The sequence below is a fragment of the Leucopleurus acutus genome, assembly GCF_964270905.1.
Source record: "Leucopleurus acutus genome assembly, chromosome: 2".
NCBI classification, from domain to species: domain Eukaryota; kingdom Metazoa; phylum Chordata; class Mammalia; order Artiodactyla; family Delphinidae; genus Leucopleurus; species Leucopleurus acutus.
The window spans coordinates 172,736,510-172,758,966 of record NC_139143.1 but is presented as its reverse complement, the minus strand read 5'-3'; the positions used below and the strand labels follow the sequence as shown (position 1 = coordinate 172,758,966).

General features: G+C 48.7%; 1 protein-coding gene across 3 annotated transcripts in view; it reads left to right on the top strand.

Moving 5' to 3' along the window:
• Window positions 1-15,714, top strand: part of ARID1A (AT-rich interaction domain 1A) — a 74,162-nt gene extending 58,448 nt beyond the window's left edge. For 2 of the 3 annotated variants that reach the window (XM_082857989.1, XM_082857987.1), the window contains exons 9-20: window positions 1,570-1,715; window positions 1,803-1,912; window positions 3,095-3,304; window positions 5,984-6,191; window positions 7,677-7,809; window positions 7,984-8,159; window positions 8,455-8,605; window positions 8,692-8,838; window positions 8,923-9,019; window positions 9,495-10,380; window positions 10,746-10,876; window positions 12,618-15,714. In XM_082857989.1, the coding sequence (XP_082714115.1) occupies window positions 1,570-1,715; window positions 1,803-1,912; window positions 3,095-3,304; window positions 5,984-6,191; window positions 7,677-7,809; window positions 7,984-8,159; window positions 8,455-8,605; window positions 8,692-8,838; window positions 8,923-9,019; window positions 9,495-10,380; window positions 10,746-10,876; window positions 12,618-14,348 (4,126 nt within the window). In that variant the 3' untranslated portion in view covers window positions 14,349-15,714. The remainder of the gene's footprint in view (window positions 1-1,569; window positions 1,716-1,802; window positions 1,913-3,094; window positions 3,305-5,983; window positions 6,192-7,676; window positions 7,810-7,983; window positions 8,160-8,454; window positions 8,606-8,691; window positions 8,839-8,922; window positions 9,020-9,494; window positions 10,381-10,745; window positions 10,877-12,617) is intronic. The other variant, XM_082857988.1, reaches the window with a different exon arrangement.
• Window positions 15,715-22,457: the final 6,743 nt, after the last annotated feature.

The window sequence follows — 22,457 nt, the reverse complement described above, 5'->3', positions numbered from 1 at the left end:
GGTATCAGTGCTAGGAAACTCATTGTAGAGTCATTTAGGTTGTTGAGATACTTCTGGACCTAAATCATATTATCTTGGTAAATATGCATTTTATTGAGAGCTCTTTAGAAAACCAGGTTTCTTTACAGTGAAAAATATAGCAGGAATGCTGATTTGTAAGCATCTTAGATTGGTATCAAATTTCACATGACCAGATACCATATGTAAAGAACTTTATAAAGTGTACATTATTTTGATTAGTAAAATAAGTCTTCAGAGTTTATTTCTTCTGCCAGTCTAGCTTGGTTTCCAAAAGGATTTTTTTTTAAATGCAATTTTATTTATTTGTTTATTTATTTTTGGCTGCGTTGGCTCTTTGTTGCTGCATGCGGGCTTTCTCTGTTTGCGACGAATGGGGACTACTCTTCGTTGCGGTGCCCAGGCTTCTCATTGTGGTGGCTTCTCTTGTTGCGGAGCACGGGCTCTAGGCGCGCAGGCTTCAGTAGTTGTGGCACGTGGGCTCAGTAGTTGTGGCTTGCAGGCTCTAGAGTGCAGGCTCAGTAGTTGTGGTGCACGGGCTTAGTTGCTCCGCAGTATGTGGGATCTTCGAGCATGGGCTCGAACCCATGCCCCCTGCACTGGCAGGCGGATTCTTAACCACTGCGCCACCAGGGAAGCCCTCCAAAAGGATTTTTAATGATTCACATGATTTGGATCTACGACGTAAGAAATGGAGGGTGGTGAGGTTGTGGTTTGCCATTTCTCCTACTCTTCTGTGTGGTCCTGTGTATTTGACTCTGGTGCAAAAGTGTAGAAGGCTCGTGTGATTTGGTTTAATGACTTCAAGATTCATCTCTTCTTCCTTGGCCACTGACTTCAGTGACTATGATTCTGCTGTTTTTGAAGACTCTGTCTGTGTACCCCATTGTTGGTGCCTACAGTTCTTAAAGTGACTCTTACTGGGATGTTGATGAACCAGGGTAGAATAGGGTGATTGACTATAAAGAGGTGGATTTGGTTCCCTGGTGGCCTAGTGTTTAGGATTCTGGGCTTTCACCGCCGTGGCCGTGGTTCAGTCCCTGGTCAGGGAACTGAGATCCTGCAAACCATGCAACACGGCCAAAAAATAAGTAAATAAGGGTTTTTTGAGGTATAATTTTAAAAATAAAATAAAAAGAATGCAAAGCCCCTCCAGGTGCCATGCTAGAGTAATAAAATTGAGCATTTAATCTAGGCCTTTTGCCATAGTGAGGGCCCTTAAATGGAAACACAGCTTGACTTTGGAGATGCCTTAAAAGGAGGCAGTATTTAAGAGGCACCGTAAGACTCCATTCTTCAAGGAGTGTATCCTTTAAAATTGAGCTCTGAGTTCCTTTTGGGAGCTTGCACCCTCTTAGAGCCGTTTGTGGGTGGTGGAAGATAAGAATATCTCTGTGCATGGTTGTGGTTTGCGGGAGCCATAAACTTTTTCCTTGTAAGCCTAACGAGATGATCTTGGCTCACACAGCCCTATTTAGCTCAAGTCCAAATCCGAAAGCTTAGTGTCTCTAACTCTTGTCTCTCTCTCACACTTTGCATCTTCTTCCTCAGGCCACCAGGCTACCCCAATATGAATCAAGGGGGCATAATGGGAACTGGACCTCCCTATGGACAAGGGATTAATAGTATGGCTGGCATGATCAACCCTCAGGGACCCCCATATCCCATGGGTGGAACCATGGCTAACAATTCAGCAGGTAAGTCCTAGTCATTGTTCACCCCAGGGATTTCTTCCAAAGTGATCTTCATGTCACAAACCTATTGGACTTTTTTCTCTTTTATAGGGATGGCAGCCAGCCCAGAGATGATGGGTCTTGGGGATGTCAAGTTAACTCCAGCCACCAAAATGAACAACAAGGCAGATGGGACACCCAAGACGGAATCTAAATCCAAGGTAATGATTTATATCTTGACCCCTCAACTTTCTGTCCCATCCTTTCAGTGATAGGAAGGAAAAAGAAGAGAGGGTGATTAGATTCCAGCCTTTTATGACACCAACTAGATAATCTTGGAAAAGAGTGCTGTCACCTCTTCTTACCATGAAGGGTCCCAGGATAATAGTTCACTGAATTGGGTTTGAGTTAGCCTAAGGGGTCCTAACGTAAATAACATGTTCTCACAGCTGTCTGATACGGAGGAAATGCCAGACCTGCAGAGTAGAATTCTCTGCACTGCTCTCTCTGAAACTGTGACCCCTGTCCTTATGCATTGATAGATGGTGTATGCCATGGGGGACTAGTTCTTCTCTTCTTGGACCTTACTCAGAACAGCAGGAATGGTTGGTGCCCTACGTTCTATAAAGTGGGAGACGAGGCAGGTGGGGTTTTGGGTCCTTGGCCTCTCTTAGATTGGTCCTGAGTGTGCTATTGGTTGGACTGTGTGGCATTTTGGGGACCTGCTCAGTATTTAAGTCATTTAAATTATTTCGGCCCTTTATCATGCCTCATTTTCCCTATCTTATAAAGTAGGGGAAATCAAAATCATAACTGCCACCTCTAGTGGACGTTCACCTCTGGCTTCTAGACCCTTTTAGTCATCCTCATGTCTTGGATAGGATATCCAAAGCCATTCAAGCAGGACCCTTCCTTTCTTGAGAGGAGGAAGAGTTGGCTTTCATTTTAGTCAGTTGTCTCAAGGTCATGTTTTGTGTTTCTTGAGTTCTCTGAAACAGTCTGTAAAAGTGTGTCCAGGCTCCTGGGTAGTAGTATGGGAGTAGTGACATTGATGTCAGGTGGACAAGGGTTTGACTCTCAGTCCTGCTACTTAAAAGCTATGAGATCTCAGGCATGGCCTCCTTGTGCCTGCTACCTTATCTTTTAAGAGCAGGATAATTTATAATACCTAATGTGTAAAGGCCTCTAGCACAGCACTCAATACATAACACATAGGCAGTGTTAGCTTTCTTTCTTTATAGGAACGTCTATCTCCCTTTTGGTTTTTGTGAAGGCAGTGCAGATGTTAGTGGCCACCCCAGAATGAGAAGCTTTACCACTGCCCTAATCGAGGGATTTCTAAGACCCCTAGCATAGGCTTTGAATCTGACCAGTTCCTAAGAATCTTGACCTGCCCCTTTCAGAAATCCAGTTCTTCTACTACAACCAATGAGAAGATCACCAAGTTGTATGAGCTGGGTGGTGAGCCTGAGAGGAAGATGTGGGTGGACCGTTATCTGGCCTTCACGGAGGAGAAGGCCATGGGCATGACAAATCTGCCTGCTGTGGGTAGGAAACCTCTGGACCTGTACCGCCTCTATGTGTCTGTGAAGGAAATTGGTGGATTGACTCAGGTGAGTGCCTGGCACTTGGCTTTCCCTGTGGTTTCAACAAGCCTCTCTCTAGGTACTCAGTGGCATCACTGGTGCCATGCATCCCACAGGCACATCACCCTCTCCTGCTGCTCTCTGAGTCACATACTGACAGACCAGGGAGCTCGGGCCTTCCAGAAGATAAGGCAAAGGGAGGAGGCTGAGACCTCTGTGGGTAGTGTAAAGTATTAGCATTAACTTACCATGTGTCCAGAGTCCCCCTGGGTTGCAAAAATCGGGCAACTCTGTGGGCATTCTGATTCCATGGCAGGCAGTTTGGAGTAGTAGACAAGGGCAAGGTTCAGGGATGGGTCTGGAAAAAAAAAAAAAGAGATGGGTCTGGTTTTGAATTCTTTCTTAGCCACTTATGATATATGTGACCTTAATCGAGGTATATAACTACTCTGAGCCCTCGTTTTCCTTATTTGTAATGTAGGGACAGTGTGTATCCTGTTAAGACTGTCGAAAGCTGGGGATAATCAAACAGAGCTTTCAGCAAGATTTCTGTCACATAAATTGGTCTACAGTATGGTACAAGGGAAGCCAGAGTGGTTGCTGATCCTTTCATTCTAGGAAGCTTCCCAATGGAGATGGGATTTCAGGAGCTATTAGATAGAAATAGTTTATGAAGGAAGAAGTAGGTGGGAAATTGTGTTTAGTCACTCTGTATGGGAGACTTGAGTGATTGGGTTAATCTCCACTGGAAACCTCTGAACTGAGCACCACCCTGAGCCTTGCGCCTGCCCTAATAACTTATATCTTTGTTTTACACTCAGCCCAGGAGTCAAACAGGTGAGGCAATGCTGGCAGACAGCCCACTGTGCCTTGCAAACTTTCCTCCTATGTATGTTCTGTAGTCATCATACCAGGAGCCTGCTATTGGATCTGAGTGTGTGGCTGAGCTCAGGGGGAGGCGTGGTGGGGAGGGGTGTATTCCAAACCTTCTAAATCAGAAGAGAAAACAGCTGTCACCAGCAGAAAAGAAAATGATTGGAATGAAGCCAACCAACAGTCAGTTATGAATTCCTTCTCCCTCAGGCTTTGTTCCCCTCCCCCACAAAAGGAAAACAAAATAAAACAAGACACGTGCACACCACCACATAACGAGCGTGGGAAGCCGAGCCACAGCAGGCTTCTGAGGTGACCCTGGGTTCATTCCTGCCATTCTCCCTGGTATTGAGCTCTCGTAGTCAGGGCTCTTCTACCTGAAGGGAAAGGGGGCATTGGGTTAGGTTTGGCACACTGTTGATTGTGTGGGCTTCTGGGTTCACTGGACCTAAAATGAGGTATAGAGGGAATCCCAAAGCCTGGGTCTGTCTTCCAGTTTGCAAAAGGTTGCCAACCTTTTAGATGCAGTGATGTGATTAAACTCTAAAGACAGAGTTCAGAGGAGAAAGAGTGCTGTTACGAGTTAGTTTGTGAAGGCTCCAAGAAGTCAAAAGATGAGACCTGAGCTTTTCTGAAGGATTAGTAGGGTTTAGGTAGAGGGCGGGGGAGGGAGGAGGCAGTTGACTGGCCCAGCTGTCATGCTGATGGGAAAGAGTCTGGAGTATACCCTACCAGTGCCACCTCCAACCTTCAAGACTCTGCTCAGATATTGCCTGCTCTAGGAAGTGTTCATCTAGGTTGTTCCTTTCTTTGCTTCCTTATCACTCTTCTCTGGTGTCACAGGTACCAGACCAGCAGGTATCAAAACATATTGAACTCCCTGTGGATTGGGACTGGAAAGCCAGTGTTTCTAGCCTTGAGAGACAGGCTTATCACATGGTGGATGAATAAACATAAGAATACATGAAGGGGACTTCCCGTGGCGGTCCAGTGGTTCGGACTCCGCTCTTCCACTGCAGGGGGCATGGGATCCTTCCCTGGTTGGGGAACTAAGATCCCGCATGCCGCGCAGAGCGGCCAAAAAACGGAATACGTGAAGAAGGAGACCTGCCTGGCTAAAGCAGACAAACCAAGTGTAGGGACTGGGGGACTGGTCTTGATCAGTGTGTGCTGAAGCTGAGGAGAGGAGGCAGAACTGTAGGCCGGCCGCTGGGAAGGGGCAAAGGAGTCATAGGGTCTGAAGCATCTCCCGGACAATCAAGACAGTGACTGCTGAGGGAAAGGGGCTTGTAGTTATATGTCCTTGAGATGCAGGGAGCAGTGATGCAGAGTATCAAATTTGGAAGGAGCCCCACACTGAGAAAAAAAATCAGTTATGAAAACCGCCAGTTTGACAAAGTAAAAGTCAAGCAGCGTGGTCGTTGATATTGCCACACGTCTCCATTTTATAAAATGTTAGTTTTTATCAGTTCATTTAAAATATGATTTGGATCTGATGGTGATTTGCACATCATTTCTCAGCAGTACACTTGTGTAAAGCAAAGCCCATACCTTCTGAATTCCATTCTCTCTAATAGTGGTGTAAGGTTTGCCCTATTTTGAATAAGCACTGTCTGACGGTTGCAGTGATCTGTGGATAAAACCTGCTGAGGGTAGAGGGAAGCCATGGATTTAATGTTTATTGTGGACTCTCCACAAGCAAGGTTAACTTTTGTGGTTAACAGAACTGTGATATCACAAGATGAGTACCTGGTAGCCTGATGGGGTTTGGGGTATGTGGGCAGGAAGACCAGATGGAAGATGTACCCCCAACTCTTCTGGTTGGTTGTACAGGTCAACAAGAACAAAAAATGGCGGGAACTTGCGACCAACCTCAATGTCGGCACCTCAAGCAGTGCTGCCAGCTCCTTGAAAAAGCAGTACATCCAATGTCTCTATGCCTTTGAGTGCAAGATCGAACGGGGAGAAGACCCTCCCCCAGACATCTTTGCAGCTGCTGATTCCAAGAAGTCCCAGCCCAAGATCCAGCCTCCCTCTCCTGGTAAGGATTGGGTGAGCAGCCTCACCAAGGCTCACCCTTCAAGGGTAGCATTCAATGGACTTGACACGGGGAGTGGGAAGGGTAAGCTGGGACGAAGTGAGAGAGTGGCACGGACATATATACACTACCAAATGTAAAATAGATAGCTAGTGGGAAGCAGCCGCATAGCACAGGGAGATCAGCTCGGTGCTTTGTGACCACCTAGAGGGGTGGGAGAGGGAGGGTGGGAGGGAAGAGATATGGGGATATATGTATATGTATAGCTGATTCACTTTGTTATACAGCAGCAACTAACACAACATTGTAAAGCAATTATACTCCAATAAAGATGTTTAAAAAAAATGAAAAAAATAAAAGGGGTAGCATTCAAGGGTCCAGGTTCCTTATTCACCAGTGCCTGCCACCAGGAATGTGTGCTTTGCCTTGTCCTACCACAGAGCTTAACAGGTTGGCAGACTAAAGAGCGGGCAGTGGCCAACTCCCTTGGGAGATAGTTTGCAGCAGCCCTTAAGTTTTAATTTTCATTGTGCACCTGGCGTCTTGCCAAATGTTTGTAAACTAGTGAGTGGGAGGGACACCAAAGGAGTTGGGAAATCTGACAAATAGCAGTGAGGCAGGGCCATCTGGGAGCTTTGGCTCACTGATGTCAGCGCCTTAGAATGCAGCTCAGACTAGAGCCCTGAATTCCCCAGGGAGCTGAGATGGTAATGAATGGGAAGGAGGGGGTGGGGAGGGAACATGAATGGAGCTCTCTGCTGGGAGTGCCTCTGCCCACCCTGCTTTCTGAGAGGAGGATGGGGCCTGGACAAGCATGGGGAGGGAAGAAGGCCAGGGCTCCTAGAAGGTGGGTGTAAACACATGCGCCCTGGTGTTGACCTCTGAGGGTATAGTGAGTGCCTGAGATGACTCATCAGCTGGGGAGGCCTAATCAGTGGGATATCTGCTGCTGGGAATGGTAGCTAATGGAAACATTAATTATGGGTAGTTCTGTGCTCATCAGCTTAAGGGAACATTTGAAACTGCACAGTGCCACTGGGTTAGATGCTTGAGAATAGGAGTTCCTAGGCTCCTGCAGTGTTCTGCAGGTTTGGGGCAAGATGGAACCTCCCCATCTAGCATTCCAGGGCCTCTTACTGGGAGCTTGTGTACCAGCATAACAATGTGTAATAGGTTAGGTAGGGTCCTTGGGGGAGGTAAAGAAAAGTAGTCAGGGAAGCTGACAGACTCAAGGAATCACCAGCATGTTGATGGCATCGCCACACCACGCCTGGTCTCCAAATGTGAACAGCAGCAAAAAGCGATAGCGCTCTCAGATTTCCTTCTTTATTACTGGCCTTGCAGATCCTCTCTTGAGAAGGGTTATTTAGGTCTTAAAGAACCCTAGTTCTAGCCTTATAATGATCTGCTTCAAAGAGATCTTAGGTCATTGGTGTGTTGCTGTGAGAGTTAAACACTTTCCTGCTCACCCTGCATCTCTGTCCACAGCGGGATCAGGGTCAATGCAGGGGCCACAGACACCTCAGTCAACCAGCAGTTCCATGGCAGAAGGGGGAGACCTGAAGCCACCAACTCCAGCATCCACACCACACAGCCAGATCCCCCCGTTGCCAGGCATGAGGTAAGGCCTGGAGCAGGGACACGTGGTTTGGGGGATCCTGGACAGAAGTGCATGAGCTCCTGTGCAGCCCAGGGCGGTCCCTGCTCTGCTTGTCCAACCAGTGACTCCCATGTGCCTTGCATTATTGGAGGAATTCCGTTATTTGGGGTCTAATTGGCTTTCCTCACTCTGGAGCAGGAGCAATTCGGTCGGGATCCAGGATGCCTTTCCTGATGGAAGTGACCCCACATTCCAAAAGCGGAATTCCATGACTCCAAACCCTGGGTACCAGCCCAGTATGAATACCTCTGACATGATGGGGCGCATGTCCTACGAGCCAAATAAGGATCCTTATGGCAGCATGAGGAAAGGTGACCAACTGCTGTTTGCCTTACCTCCTTGAGGACGGGGAATTGCGGGGGCGGGGAGTGATTTAAGGTTTCTTGTCGAGCCATCCTCCCTTCTTGTCTCCCTCTCCCTGGCCTCACCTTGTCATCCCTTTATAAGTGTGTCTTCTTTGCTGGTTGGGGCCATTTTAGATCTCTGTTAAAGACCTGGTACAAACCTGAGCTCTGAAGAGGGCCTGGGTCTTTGGGGCAGGCAAGGTATAGGCTGCTAGGCCTACTGACGAACCAGTTTGCTCATCGTCTTCCCTTTTGCTCTTAGCTCCGGGGAGTGATCCCTTCATGTCCTCAGGTCAGGGCCCTAACGGCGGGATGGGGGACCCCTACAGTCGAGCTGCCGGCCCTGGGCTGGGAAATGTGGCGATGGGACCGCGACAGCACTATCCCTATGGAGGTCCTTATGACAGAGTGAGGTAAGCACGCCCCACCTCCCACCCCTGTCCCACACCAGCAGCCCACAGCTATCATGGACTCAACCTCCTTCTCCAATTTTGTTTAGGACGGAGCCCGGAATAGGACCCGAGGGAAACATGGGCACTGCAGCCCCACAGCCGAATCTCATGCCTTCCAACCCAGACTCGGGGATGTATTCTCCTAGCCGTTACCCCGCACAGCCGCAGCCGCAGCCGCAGCCGCAGCAGCAACGGTAAGTAAAGCCTGGTCTCAGTGCCACTGTGGCTCAGGCTTCCCCACTTCCCACCCTGATCCTCTGTTTCTCTCCTTCCTGCAGACATGATTCCTATGGCAATCAGTTCTCCACTCAAGGCACCCCTTCCAGCAGCCCCTTCCCCAGCCAGCAGACCACGATGTATCAGCAGCAGCAGCAGGTGAGGAGGGTAGCGGGTGAGCTGACACACAGGTTCCCCCGAGAGCCAGTTAGAAGGCTAAGTTGTGCAGTCTGTGAAGTCCACTTTAGATTCTTTGGTGTTCTTCTCCCACCCCGATGGCCGCTTCTGTCTGAAGAGCCAGGCCCTCAGTCTCTTCCCTGTTTGGAGTCTAGTCCCGTCTCTAGTTCTCCAAAAGGGTTAGAAACAGGCCTTATTTTGAGTTTTGAACTTTTCCACATTTTTCTACTTAGAGCAAGGGAGAGCCAGAGGGAATAGAGAATGATTCTTGCTTTCAGAAACAACTTCAAAAGATAACTCATAAAGGTGATTCCTTTGTTCCCTTGGAGTCTGTGTCCTCACTTCTAGAGGGGCAGAAGTAAGCCCAGCAGGTGTCTGGTGTAGCATCTGGGCAGCTGTGGGTCTTGTGTCCCTGAGTGCAGAGTATTAACCTTTCCTGTGCTTGTCCCCGTCTTAGAATTACAAGCGGCCGATGGATGGCACATATGGCCCTCCTGCCAAGAGGCACGAAGGGGAGATGTACAGTGTGCCGTACAGCACGGGGCAGGGGCAGCCCCAGCAGCAGCAGTTGCCCCCAGCCCAGCCCCAGCCTGCCAGCCAGCAACAAGCTGCTCAGCCTTCCCCTCAGCAAGATGTGTACAACCAGTATGGCAATGCCTATCCTGCCACTGCTGCTACTGAGCGCCGACCAGCAGGCGGCCCCCAGAACCAGTTTCCATTCCAGTTTGGCCGAGACCGTGTCTCAGCACCCCCTGGCTCCAGTGCCCAGCAGAACATGCCACCGCAGATGATGGGCGGCCCCATACAGGCATCGGCTGAGGTTGCTCAGCAAGGCACCATGTGGCAGGGGCGTAATGACATGACCTACAGTTACGCCAACAGGCAGAGCACGGGCTCTGCCCCGCAAGGTGCTGCCTATCATGGCGTGAACCGAACAGATGAAATGCTGCACACGGATCAGAGAGCCAACCATGAAGGCCCATGGCCTTCCCATGGCACACGCCAGCCCCCATATGGTCCTTCTGCCCCCGTGCCCCCCATGACAAGGCCCCCTCCATCCAACTACCAGCCCCCACCAAGCATGCAGAATCACATTCCTCAGGTATCCAGCCCTGCTCCCCTGCCCCGGCCAATGGAGAACCGCACCTCTCCTAGCAAGTCTCCATTCCTGCACTCCGGGATGAAGATGCAGAAGGCAGGTCCCCCAGTACCTGCCTCACACATAGCACCTGCCCCTGTGCAGCCCCCTATGATTCGGCGGGACATCACCTTCCCACCTGGCTCTGTTGAAGCCACACAGCCTGTGTTGAAGCAGAGGAGGCGGCTCACGATGAAAGACATCGGTAAGGAGACCTCCTTGATTGGGTTGCTTAATCTGCCTCTTTACATCTGGTTCATTGTTCTCTCTCCATCCTGATGTTCTGGATGAATTAAAATCTGGTCCAGTGTTGACTAAAGTAGAGCCAAAGAACTTTGGGTAAGGAAGAAATCAGCTGATGTCAGGCTTTACTAAAGGAATTGCCACACAGTGATGTCCTAAGAGAGCCTAGAAGCCATGAAGGGCAGATGTGTGTCATCTCCCAGATTGGAACTGCCTCTCACCATGTGTTCTCTTCAGAGTAGCCTGACTGATGAGCCAGCTCTGGGGTGGGGGGTGCCTCCTGCCAACCTGGGCTTGGTGGGTGGACGACGTGGAGGTTTATTTCAGGAACCCCGGAGGCATGGCGGGTAATGATGTCCCTCAAGTCTGGGCTGCTGGCAGAGAGCACGTGGGCATTAGACACCATTAACATCCTGCTGTATGATGACAACAGCATCATGACTTTCAACCTCAGTCAGGTGAGTACAGGTGCCCGGGGAAGATTGGGAGGGCCTGGGATCTTCTTGAAGGAGATGATGCTAAGTGACCAGGGAATTAAGCCATCCCTGGCCAACATGGTCTCCTTTCTCTCACTTGCTGTCTGATACCTTCTATGCCAGTACTTTGCCACCAGCCATGGGCCTAGAATACTGAGAACAATAATTGTGTAATTTAGTCAATCAGGATTGACTTCAAAGGGAGAAACTTGTTGGTATTGGTAAGAAATGCAGATTCTGTTGACGTCAGTGAGGACACCATATTTTTTAGACTACCAAGAAGAACCTGTTGTCTGTCAGTGAGTAGAGCAGTTTCTTTATTTTCCCTTTCTTTCTTCATCCACTCCGAATAGAAGAGGTCTTTCTTGATCCCATTTTTCCTAAGGTGTAGAATGGGAAGGGTAAAGAAGTGCACGCTGCTGGGCGGGGGCTGGGGGGGCAGTTAATGTAGAGGTGGTTTTCCAGACCTTTTCTCCATAGACACGCACCTGGAGTTTTCTCAGCTGGGAAGAGTTTCTGCTGCACTATCCTACTCTTTCTTTTGATCATCCTCAGCACCTACCAGCCCATCTGTTTAGGAGTTGACTAGGGGGGCATCGTTATTAATAGTTCCATTTACTGTGCCCTCACTTTGTGCTAGGTACTTCATATTTTCTTTTGTGTCATCCTCACTGCAGCCTTCTGAGGCAGATGTGGCCTCTTAGAGATGAGTAAATAGGCTCAGAGTCTTATCTTTGCCCAGGTTCACACAGCTGTTAGCAGTCTTTCTGAATCCAAAGCCTGCTTCCCATGAGAAAGAAAAGGAACAAATATTGATTGAGCAATTTCCATAAGCCAGGCACTTGACATATTCCATTTAGACGTTAGAACAACCCTGTAAAGTTTAGGAATGTGCATCATTTTCAGTGGAAAGATAGGAAAGCTACAGCTCAGAGAGTTTAAATCATACAGATTGTTCCTGGAAAAGCCAGAATTCAAACCTGGATCTTTTTTTAAGTCTAAAGCCCTATTTTTTCCTTTCTGCTATACTCTTTAGCCAGAGATTAATCTGACTGGAGATTAATGTTTTCTGCTGGGAGTAGTAAATGGCCTGTACAGAATCTAAGCTGAAATTTGGGTCTGTCTAGCACCAGCTTGGAACAGTGTTTAGAGAATATAAGCCTCATCCCACTCATTATGTTACATGATGCACAGAGGTCCAGCCTCCTGGAAAAGTTGGGGAGCTTGGGGAAGAGAGCAAATGAACATCTGTCCACCCTGCATTGTGTTGGAAGGTGTTATCCCACCATGCCTAGCCTTGGGCTCCACTTGGCAATGGAATGTAGAGAGTGTCCTAAGAGGGACAATGGCAGTGACCAACGGGTAGGAAACTGGGCCTGGTGAAGAGAAGCAGAAATTGGTTGAGAAAGGTGAGGCTGAGAGGTGGGTGGCACTGGTAGGTGAGGTGCAGGGTTCCTGGTCAGTGGTCCATCTGCTGAAGCAGGCTTGTGTGAAGATTGGGCAGAAGGAAGAATTTTGTGCTAAGCAGAGGAGAGTTCAAATGACTTGCTTTGTGGAGAGCCTTTGGGAAAGGAGAACTGTGACTCTCCCAGTGATACAGACATCTGACCTAGAAGGGAAGAGGGGAGATTAGATAGAAGACCTTGGCAGGCCTCTCAAGTCAAGGATTCTCTTCTTAGCCCACTTTTCTCCCTTAATTTATTTCCTGTTCTTTCTCTTCTAGCTCCCAGGGTTGCTAGAGCTCCTTGTGGAATATTTCCGACGTTGCCTGATTGAGATCTTTGGCATTTTAAAGGAGTATGAGGTGGGTGACCCAGGACAGAGAACACTACTGGACCCTGGGAGATTCAGCAAAGCGTCTAGTCCAGCTCCTATGGAGGGGGTGGAGGAGGAAGACCTTCTAGGTCCCAAACTAGAGGAGGAAGAAGAGGAGGAAGTAATTGAAAATGATGAGGAGATGGCCTTTGCGGGCAAGGACAAAGCCGCCTCAGAGAATAGTGAGGAGAAACTGATTAGTAAGTTTGACAGGCTTCCAGTAAAGATCGTGCAAAAGAATGACCCGTTCGTGGTGGACTGCTCAGATAAGCTTGGGCGCGTGCAGGAGTTTGACAGTGGCTTGCTGCACTGGCGGATTGGTGGGGGGGACACCACTGAGCATATCCAGACCCACTTTGAGAGCAAAACAGAGCTGCTGCCTTCCCGGCCTCATGTACCCTGCCCACCAGTCACTCGGAAGTATGTCACAGCAGTAGAGGGTACACCAGGGACAACAGAGCAGGAGGGCCCCCCGACTGATGGCCCTCCAGAAAAACGGATCACAGCCACTATGGATGACATGTTGTCCACCCGGTCTAGCACACTGACCGAGGAGGGAGCCAAGAGTGTAGAGGCCACCAAGGAAAGCAGCAAGTTTCCATTTGGCATCAGCCCAGCACAGAGCCATCGGAACATCAAGATCCTAGAGGATGAACCCCACAGTAAAGATGAGACCCCACTGTGTACCCTTCTGGACTGGCAGGATTCCCTTGCCAAACGCTGCGTCTGTGTCTCCAATACCATCCGAAGTCTGTCATTTGTGCCAGGCAACGACTTTGAGATGTCCAAGCACCCGGGGCTGCTGCTCATCCTGGGCAAGCTGATCCTTCTGCACCACAAGCACCCGGAACGGAAGCAGGCGCCACTGACTTACGAGAAGGAGGAGGAGCAGGACCAAGGGGTGAGCTGCAACAAAGTGGAGTGGTGGTGGGACTGCTTGGAGATGCTTCGGGAAAACACCTTGGTCACGCTCGCCAACATTTCGGGGCAGTTGGACCTCTCCCCATACCCCGAGAGCATTTGCCTGCCTGTCCTGGATGGACTCCTACACTGGGCAGTCTGCCCTTCAGCTGAAGCCCAGGACCCCTTCTCCACCCTGGGCCCCAACGCCGTCCTCTCCCCACAGAGACTGGTCTTGGAAACCCTCAGCAAACTCAGCATCCAGGACAACAATGTGGACCTGATCCTGGCCACACCCCCCTTCAGCCGCCTGGAGAAGTTGTACAGCACCATGGTGCGCTTCCTCAGTGACCGAAAGAACCCGGTGTGCCGGGAGATGGCTGTGGTACTGCTAGCCAACCTGGCACAGGGTGACAGCCTGGCGGCCCGTGCCATTGCAGTGCAGAAAGGCAGCATCGGCAACCTCCTGGGCTTCCTGGAGGATAGCCTTGCTGCCACACAGTTCCAGCAGAGCCAGGCCAGCCTGCTCCACATGCAGAACCCGCCCTTTGAGCCAACTAGTGTGGACATGATGCGACGGGCTGCCCGTGCGCTGCTGGCCCTGGCCAAGGTGGACGAGAACCACTCGGAGTTCACGCTGTATGAGTCACGGCTGTTGGACATCTCGGTATCACCGTTGATGAACTCATTGGTTTCACAAGTCATTTGCGATGTACTGTTTTTGATTGGCCAGTCATGACAGCCGTGGGACACCTCCCTCCCTGTGTGCGTGTGCGTGTGTGGAGAACTTAGAAACTGACTGTTGCCCTTTATTTATGCAAAACCACCTCAGAATCCAGTTTACCCTGTGCTGTCCAGCTTCTCCCTTGGAAAAAAAGTCTCTCCTAGTTCTCTTTTCTCTTCCTTCTCACCCCTTCTTCCTCCCGATCTTTCTATTCCCTGTCCTCACTTTACTCCCCTCAGGACCCTGCCCTATTTGAAAAGACAAAGCTCTGCCTACATAGAGGACTTTTTTTATTTTAACCAAAGTTACTGTCGTTTACAGTGAGTTTGGGGAAAAAAAAATAAAAATAAAAATGGCTTTCCCAGTCCTTGCATCAAGGGGATGCCACATTTCATAATGTTTTTAATGGTTAAAAAAAACAAAAAACAAAAAAACAAAAAAAAAAGGAAAAAAAAAACAAAAAAAAAACCCTGAAGGACAAAAATGGTGACTGCTGAACTGTGTATGGTTTATTGTTGTACATTCACAATCTTGCAGGAACCGAGAAGTTCGCAGTTGTGGACAAACCCTGTTCACTGGAGAGGCCTGTGCAGTAGAGTGTAGACCCTTTCATGTACTGTACTGTACACCTGATACTGTAAACATACTGTAATAATAATGTCTCACATGGAAACAAGAGAAAACGCTGGGTCAGCAGCAAGCTGTAGTTTTTAAAAATGTTTTTAGTTAAACGTTGAGGAGAAAAAAAAAAAAAAGGCTTTTCCCCCAAAGTATCATGTGTGAACCTACAACACCCTGACCTCTTTCTCTCCTCCTTGATTGTATGAATAACCCTGAGATCACCTCTTAGAACTGGTTTTAACCTTTAGCTGCAGCGGCTGCGCTGCCACGTGTGTATATATATGACGTTGTACATTGCACATACCCTTGGATCCCCACAGTTTGGACCCCCTCCCAGCTACCCCTTTATAGTATGACGAGTTAACAAGTTGGTGACCTGCACAAAGCGAGACACAGCTATTTAATCTCTTGCCAGACATCGCCCCTCTTGGTGCGATGCTGTACAGGTCTCTGTAAAAAGTCCTTGCTGTCTCAGCAGCCAATCAACTTATAGTTTATTTTTTTCTGGGTTTTTGTTTTGTTTTGTTTTCTTTCTAATCGAGGTGTGAAAAAGTTCTAGGTTCAGTTGAAGTTCCTGATGAAGAAACACAATTGAGATTTTTTCAGTGATAAAATCTGCATATTTGTATTTCAAACAATGTAGCTAAAACTTGATGTAAATTCCTCCTTTTTTCCTTTTTTGGCTTAATGAATATCATTTATTCAGTATGAAATCTTTATACTATATGTTCCACGTGTTAAGAATAAATGTACATTAAATCTTGGTAAGACGTTTGTGAAGCTTTTTATTTTTAAACTGTTTAAAATCTTGACCCTTTTGGGGGTGTTGGGGAGCTGGTCCTGTCCTTGCGAGTCCCCCTTGGTATACTCTCTCCCTAAATGGTGGCATCCTGGACCCTGTCATTTCTGCACCATATTCACTTGACCTTCCACAGTGTAAGTCTGACTTTAAGAGAGCTCTAGAAATGATTTTACCTGCAGAAGAAGTTCTAGGCATAAAAAGCTTGTTAGCCTCTTGAAGTAAAGTGGGTTTAAGTAGCCAAAGAAATTGATGATACTCTAGGAAAAAACTTTTGGAAATAGTTGGCAAAGGGAGGATCTCCGTTTTTCTTAGAAATATTTTAAAAGACCATTATCTGGAGTCAGCCTCCAACTTAACCATTTATTTCTCCAGACCAGCTCTCTTCCCTGATTCCAGATTAGAGCATTCAGCTGCCTTTTTAAAAAAATGTTTAATCTATTTATCTATCTATTTATTTATTTATTTATGGCTGCGTTGGGTCTGTTGATGCGCGTGGGCTTTCCCTAGTTGCGGCGAGCAGGGGCCACTATTCATCGTGGTGCACGGGCTTCTCATTGCGGTGACTTCTCTTGTTGCAAAGCATGGGCTGTAGGCGCACGCGCTTCAGTAGTTGTGGCTCATGGGCTTTAGAGCGCAGGCCCAGTAGTTGTGGCGTGTGGGCCAAGTTGCTCCATGGCATGTGGGATCTTCCGGGACCAGGGCTTGAATTCGTGTCCCCTGCATTGGCAGGCGGATCCCTAACCACTGTGCCACCAGGGTAGCCCTCAGCTGCCTTCTTGACATCTCTGCTTGAAAGTTTAATATGAATATGCCTAAGATGCCCTGTCTTCCCCTAGAAACCTGCTTCTCCCATAGTTTTCTCAGGAAATGGCAACTCCATCGCTTGGCCAAAAACATCCTTGACTCCTTTCATTTCCACATCCAGTCTGTTAGCTCTCTTCAAAAAATAATCCTCGGTCCAGCTACTACCACTGTAGTTCAAGACACCATCATATCTTTCTTGAACTCAAAATATCCTCCAAACTGGCCTCCCTGCTTCTGCTTTGCCTGGTGTTTGAACCTATTTTCAACATAGCAACCAGAATGCTCCCTTTAAAACCCAAGGTCAGAAGCCTTACTCTGAGTAAAAGTCCAGATCCTTGTAGTGACCTACAATGGCCCTCAGTTATCTATCTTACTGTTACCTCTTTGGTCTTCTCTCTTCCCCATTGCTTGTTCCACCATACAGAACTGTTATCACCAGATAAAACGGCATGGCTCGAGTCCTCATCTCCTTCAGGTCTTTGCTCAAATATCAGCTCAGTGAATCTTTCCCTGGCCACCTTATTTAAAATAGCAATCTGGGACTTCCCTGGTGGTCCAGTGGTTGAGACTCTGTGCTTCCACTGCAGGGGGCACGGGTCTGATCCCTGGTTGGGGAAGCTCTGCATGCCGCGTGGTGCGGCCAAAAAAAATAATAAAATAAGATAGCAATCTGTTCGCCTGCCTCATTTCCCTTCTCTGCTTGATTTTTCTTTATAGCACTTTTTACCATCTGGCTTACTGTATACTGTACTTACCTACTGTCTTCCACTGTAATTAATGTAAGTTCTCTGAGGGCAGGGGATTTATTTGGTTCATTGCTATATCCCTGTCCTACAGAACAGCCTGGCACATAGTAGCCATTTACTAAGTAGCTGCTGAATGAAATGGTAGATGTTGGCCAGATGCAGTTACATTTATAAGGCTAATGTTGCAATATATAGCTTCTCTATTCATCTCCTTCCTTAGGGAGACAATGGAGAAACCAGAAACAGTAACAGAGAAAATGCTATTATTGTGGACACTTAGAAGCAAAACAAGACAAAAGATTTCTATTGAGTACCTACTTGTGTACCAGACATAGTACATCAAATAATTCCACAACAGCCCCATGCCTGTGAGGTCAGTATTCTGGCTCCCGTTTTACAGCTGAGGAAAGCAGCTTGTTTGAGTTCACACACAAAGGTCCCCCTGACTCCAAGGCCCGAGTTCTTCCTAATGCACCACACTCCACCTCCTTCCTGGGTTGGAGAACAACCAGGAGTAACTGGACCCAGCTGTGGAGCACAGCAGGCAAGATTCGTTTTTTGCTGTGTTTAGCATGAGGTAAAATTGTCCCAGGAATTTCAGTCAAGTGTTCATCAAACTAAGTGTGGTTGTTAATATTTGGGTCAGGGACAGGAATGACTAATTCATACGTCTCCATTGAGAGAGGGGGAAATAGAGACAATTGGCTAACGTTTGTCAACTAAGATGCCTTCCTAGGACTCTTCTGGAAAAAAACTAAATGGCAAGCTTTTCATATCTATATTTTGGTGAGTAATACTGCTCTTGGCTATTTTTGCTCTGGGCTTCTGAAACTCCAATTTCTAGTCAAGAAACTGCATTTCTGGGCTGTGTGTGGAGCATTGCCTAGGAGTTTGGTTTCCTGGGTTCTTTTCATCTGCTCTCCTGCAATGCAGGAGGAGCCTAGCCTGGTGTCCAGTTTCTGACTGGAGTTACCGCAGGCGCAGGCCGAAAGGGCTGCTAGCCACTGAGCTGTGAGTAATTTGCTTTTGAGAAGTAAATAGAACCTCGCCAGTAGAGAACCCAGGGGTGTGGCCAGTAAGTAGTTCTTTTCCCAGGCTCCTCCCTCCCCAGCCCCGCAAGTGACCGTAACCTTCTTTCAAGGCTGGAGAGCAGCCAAGTCCAGCCTAAACAATACTCTCAACCTCATTGGCTCTTTTGCCTTGCGGCCACTACCACCCCCAAGTGGCTAAGGCCCTTCCCACTGGGCCTCTTGGTGGGGTCAAGGTTTTCTAACTACCGAAAGGCAAACACCGAAGAAAGGGTGAAAAACACCTAGTATCCGTGGCCTTTAAATGATCAGCATTTTGGCTCCTGAAATTGGGAGGAAGGGTGGGGTCCTTGTCCCAGGGTGGATGGGCATCCTCAAGTGATATGTATGGCCAGAGCCAAAAAGGATGCTTCTGGTAAATGTCCAAGACCTGACTGGTGCCACCCCTAGTTTCAGCATGGATTTAAGTGTCATCCAGCATCCTTGGAAACTGCCAACGAATGCCCACGAAAAGAATCCGCACGAAAAGAAGTAGCATAAAGTTTGGGTAAGGTACAGCTGCCTGTCATCACAGGCATTAGCCCTGCCTGCTAACAGCTGGCAGTGACAGAATCAGAGGCCAGTGTGCTCACTTTTGTCCCATAATGGCCTGGCCTCAAAGCCAAGATCAGGATCAGCTACTCTGTCATTCCCCTAAGATTAGGACCACGGAAAGTTTGGTGTCTGGAAGCTGAGTTACTGAGAGATGGCCAAGGCCATCTCCAGATGTGGCAGCAGAGCAAAGCAGCTACAGAGAAAAATGAGTCGTCAGGTTGCTCCAGGGAAGTGAGTGCTCCATGAGAACTCCCAAACTTCCTTCACATCTTCAGTGGGAAAATCACTTGCTCCCCTTTTTGTTCAGGGAGTTGTAACGGTGCACCTTTTTTTAAAATAAAATATTTATTTATTTATTTTTGGTTGCGTCGGGTCTTAGTTGTGGCACGTCGGATGTTTCTTTGCGGCGCACGGGCTTCTCTCTAGTTGTGGCGTGCGTGCTTCAGAGTGTGTGGGCTCTGTAGTTGCGGCACTCAGGCTCTCTAGTTGTGGCGTGTGGGCTTAGTTGCCCCACGGCATGTGGGATCTTAGTTCCCCAATCAGGGATTCAACCCGTGTCCCCTGCCTTGGAAGGCAGATTCTTAACCACTGGACCTAACAGCTCATGTTTATCAAGCACTTTGTGCCAAGCACTCTAAAATCCATAAGGTAGATGATACTATCATCTCCATGAGGACAAGGACTGTGTCTGTCTTGCTTAGTGTTACAGCCTCATCCCCATCACATAGTAGGCACTCCTATTTCGTTGAACAAATCAAAAAGATAAAACTGTAATTTAATGGAGGAAAGAGTAGGTAGGAGCTGTTAAGACTTGGTGTGCCTTATGTAGAATTCTCGGCATAGCCCGTAAAGACTCTTAGTTGTGTGGGGAAAAAAAGGAAGAGAGGGAAAGAGGTAAACCTGAGAAAGATTAAAATACTGTGGGGTGGTAAAAAACAAAACAAAACAGCCAGGGAGGCTGAAGACCTGAATTCAAATCCCACCTCTGCCCCTAGCTGTGTAACTTCAGGCCAGTCACTTCTTCCCGAGCCTTAGTTCCCTCATCCATAAAATGCAGGTATCAGGTTAAACAAATGGATTTATTCACTAGTTCCTTACTGAGTATACACAATGTGCAAGGCATTGTTCTAAGTGCTGGTAACACTTTGGTGAACAAGGCCCCTGCTCTCATAGAGCTTGCATTCCCTAAGAGGAAAACAGACAATGAAATGAGGAAAATTCATGGACAGGACAACTAGATGATAATAAGTGCTATGATGAAAGCAGAACAGTGATGGGATAGTACAGAGTGGTAGTTGTGGCTGGGTAGACAGAGAAAGCTTCTCCAAGGAGGTGACATTTCAGCTGAGACCTGAATTTAGTGCGTTGGCCAAAGAGTGGTCGGCAGTGAAGCATTTCAAATGGGGGAAACAGCAAGAGCAGAGCCAGGCAAGTTCAGAAACAGAAATGCTGTCTCTTACATTCTAGGAGTCTAGAAACAGCGATGCACTGCTTACATTGTTTAATTTGGTCCGGGATTTGTATTATGAAACCGTTTCTTGGTGGTGTGGCATATCTGCTTCTTTATGGAAGTGTTTGGGCGGTGTAGAATCTTTTGGGAGCCCTGGGATACGTCCCTGTCTCTCCAGCTCTCCCACAGTGCTGGCCGCTCAGGGGCTCCCTGTGTAGATGCAGGCTCCATTTTAGCTGCAGACTCTAAAAGCAGACTGGAGAGAGCTGCCTCCTCCACTACTTACTCACAGCCTTGAAGGCCCAGAACCCCTCCCACCCCACCTAGTCCTCTTGCATTCTGACAAGCCAGAGCTTTGAGAGCACAAGATTCAGCTTCCTTGTTTTCCAGTTGGAGCAGCAGCCAGAAAATGAAACAGGAAACAGAGCGGAAGAGAAGGGGGGTGGGTAGTAGAGAAGGAAAGGAAGGAGAGATTGCAAGAAAGTAGGGCTGAAGAGCTGGACAAAGTTCTACCTCTAAAGGGTGACAGTTGAGCTTTTAAAAAACATTCTGATGTGTCAAAAGAGACCCCTGTCCTTTTTACAAACAGATTTTTGAGGGAATTTGGTGTGAACAGAGGGAACGTAAAGAATGCATGTCTTTTTCCCTTGTGAATCCACAAAGGAAGGATAGTTCATTTCTCAGTTTTGTCTCTGCAAACACAGTACTGCTTGGAGCCTCACAGACTTCTAGAGATTCAAGCCACAACCTTAGGCCCCAGGCACGAGTGTGCCCCACGGCTCTGCCGATTCACTCACATCCCTCCGGAGCTGAGAACAAGGGTGTGTCACCGAAAAACCTGGGGTTCTAAACTCCATTTTCCCCCTTCTCCTTCAACACACCACAACTAAAACGTGATTTATCCACCTTACACACAACAAATACCTGAGGGCAGTTCAGGTCCCAGGGCCTGAAATGAGCTATAAAGAATCAAAAGGCACAGTCCCTGGCCCCCAGAGAACTGCTGTGGATTCGCTGTCTTCGCCTGGAGCGAGAGCAACCACCTCTTTTGTTCCCACCCACAGTAGTAGCTGTTGCGGAAGATAAAGCCCTCCCTCCGCCAGGGCTGTGGCCAGAGGCTAACCCAGACCCTAGCTTCGTTTGGAGGGCAGATAACTGAAACCACAGGCGGCTTTGGAATCCTGAGAAACGAGAAATCCACCAACGGAGAAGGATTTATTATCTATTTCCTTTAAGGAGGGTGCAAAGCTGTTCTAACAGTTTCCGTTACAGGGTTCCCAACTGGCCGCTCCTCCCGCACAGACAGTTCTGTTGAGTTAGCTTCTCTCTTTCTTCTGCTTTTTTGGGCCCACTTTCTACGAGAGAGAAACTGCTTGAGTAAGGAAGGAGAAAGGAGTCCTGGGGGTCGTTCTCTGAAGTTTCCTTCACCGCCCTCGTCAGCCACGGGAGGTGGGGCCGCGGGCTGCAGCGGGAGCGAAGGTCCCGAGCAGCCGGAGGAGGGGAAAGTCGGGGGGAACCCCCACTTTCTTCACGCCCAGGACGCAGGGGGCCGCTCCCGGCCACAGAAGCCCCAAGCAGGCTTTTCTTTCCCTTCAGAGAACAGCTATTGTGTGCTAGGCCCTGTACTGAGCTGTTGTTGCCTGACAGCAGGGAAAGTGCGGCTCTGCCTTCCGTTTAGAGGCCGCGGGGCAGCCCCCAACTCCGAGGGCCTTGGCCCACACGGGAACTCAGTGGATGTTTGTGGGGTGCAACTGGGGCAAGAGCACCGACTCAGAGACAGCAGCCCCGGCGGACTAACTGAAGGCGGGGGGAAGGGGCTGAGGAACCCCTGGTGTCACCAAAGCGGGAAAGTGCCAAGGCGGAGGAGAGCGGAGGATCCAGCTCACTCCATCCACACCCCGCTCGCCCGGACTCAACATGGCCGCTGCGGCGGGGGGCGGGGCAGCTCCGAGTCCCGGCAGGAGCGGGGCGGGGCCGCCATCAGCGGAGCCAGTACGCAGGCGCGGCCGCTCTGGGCCCCGGATGGAGGAACTGTGGTTCGGGCCCCGCCTGGGAGGTAGAGACCGGCGGGCGCTGGGG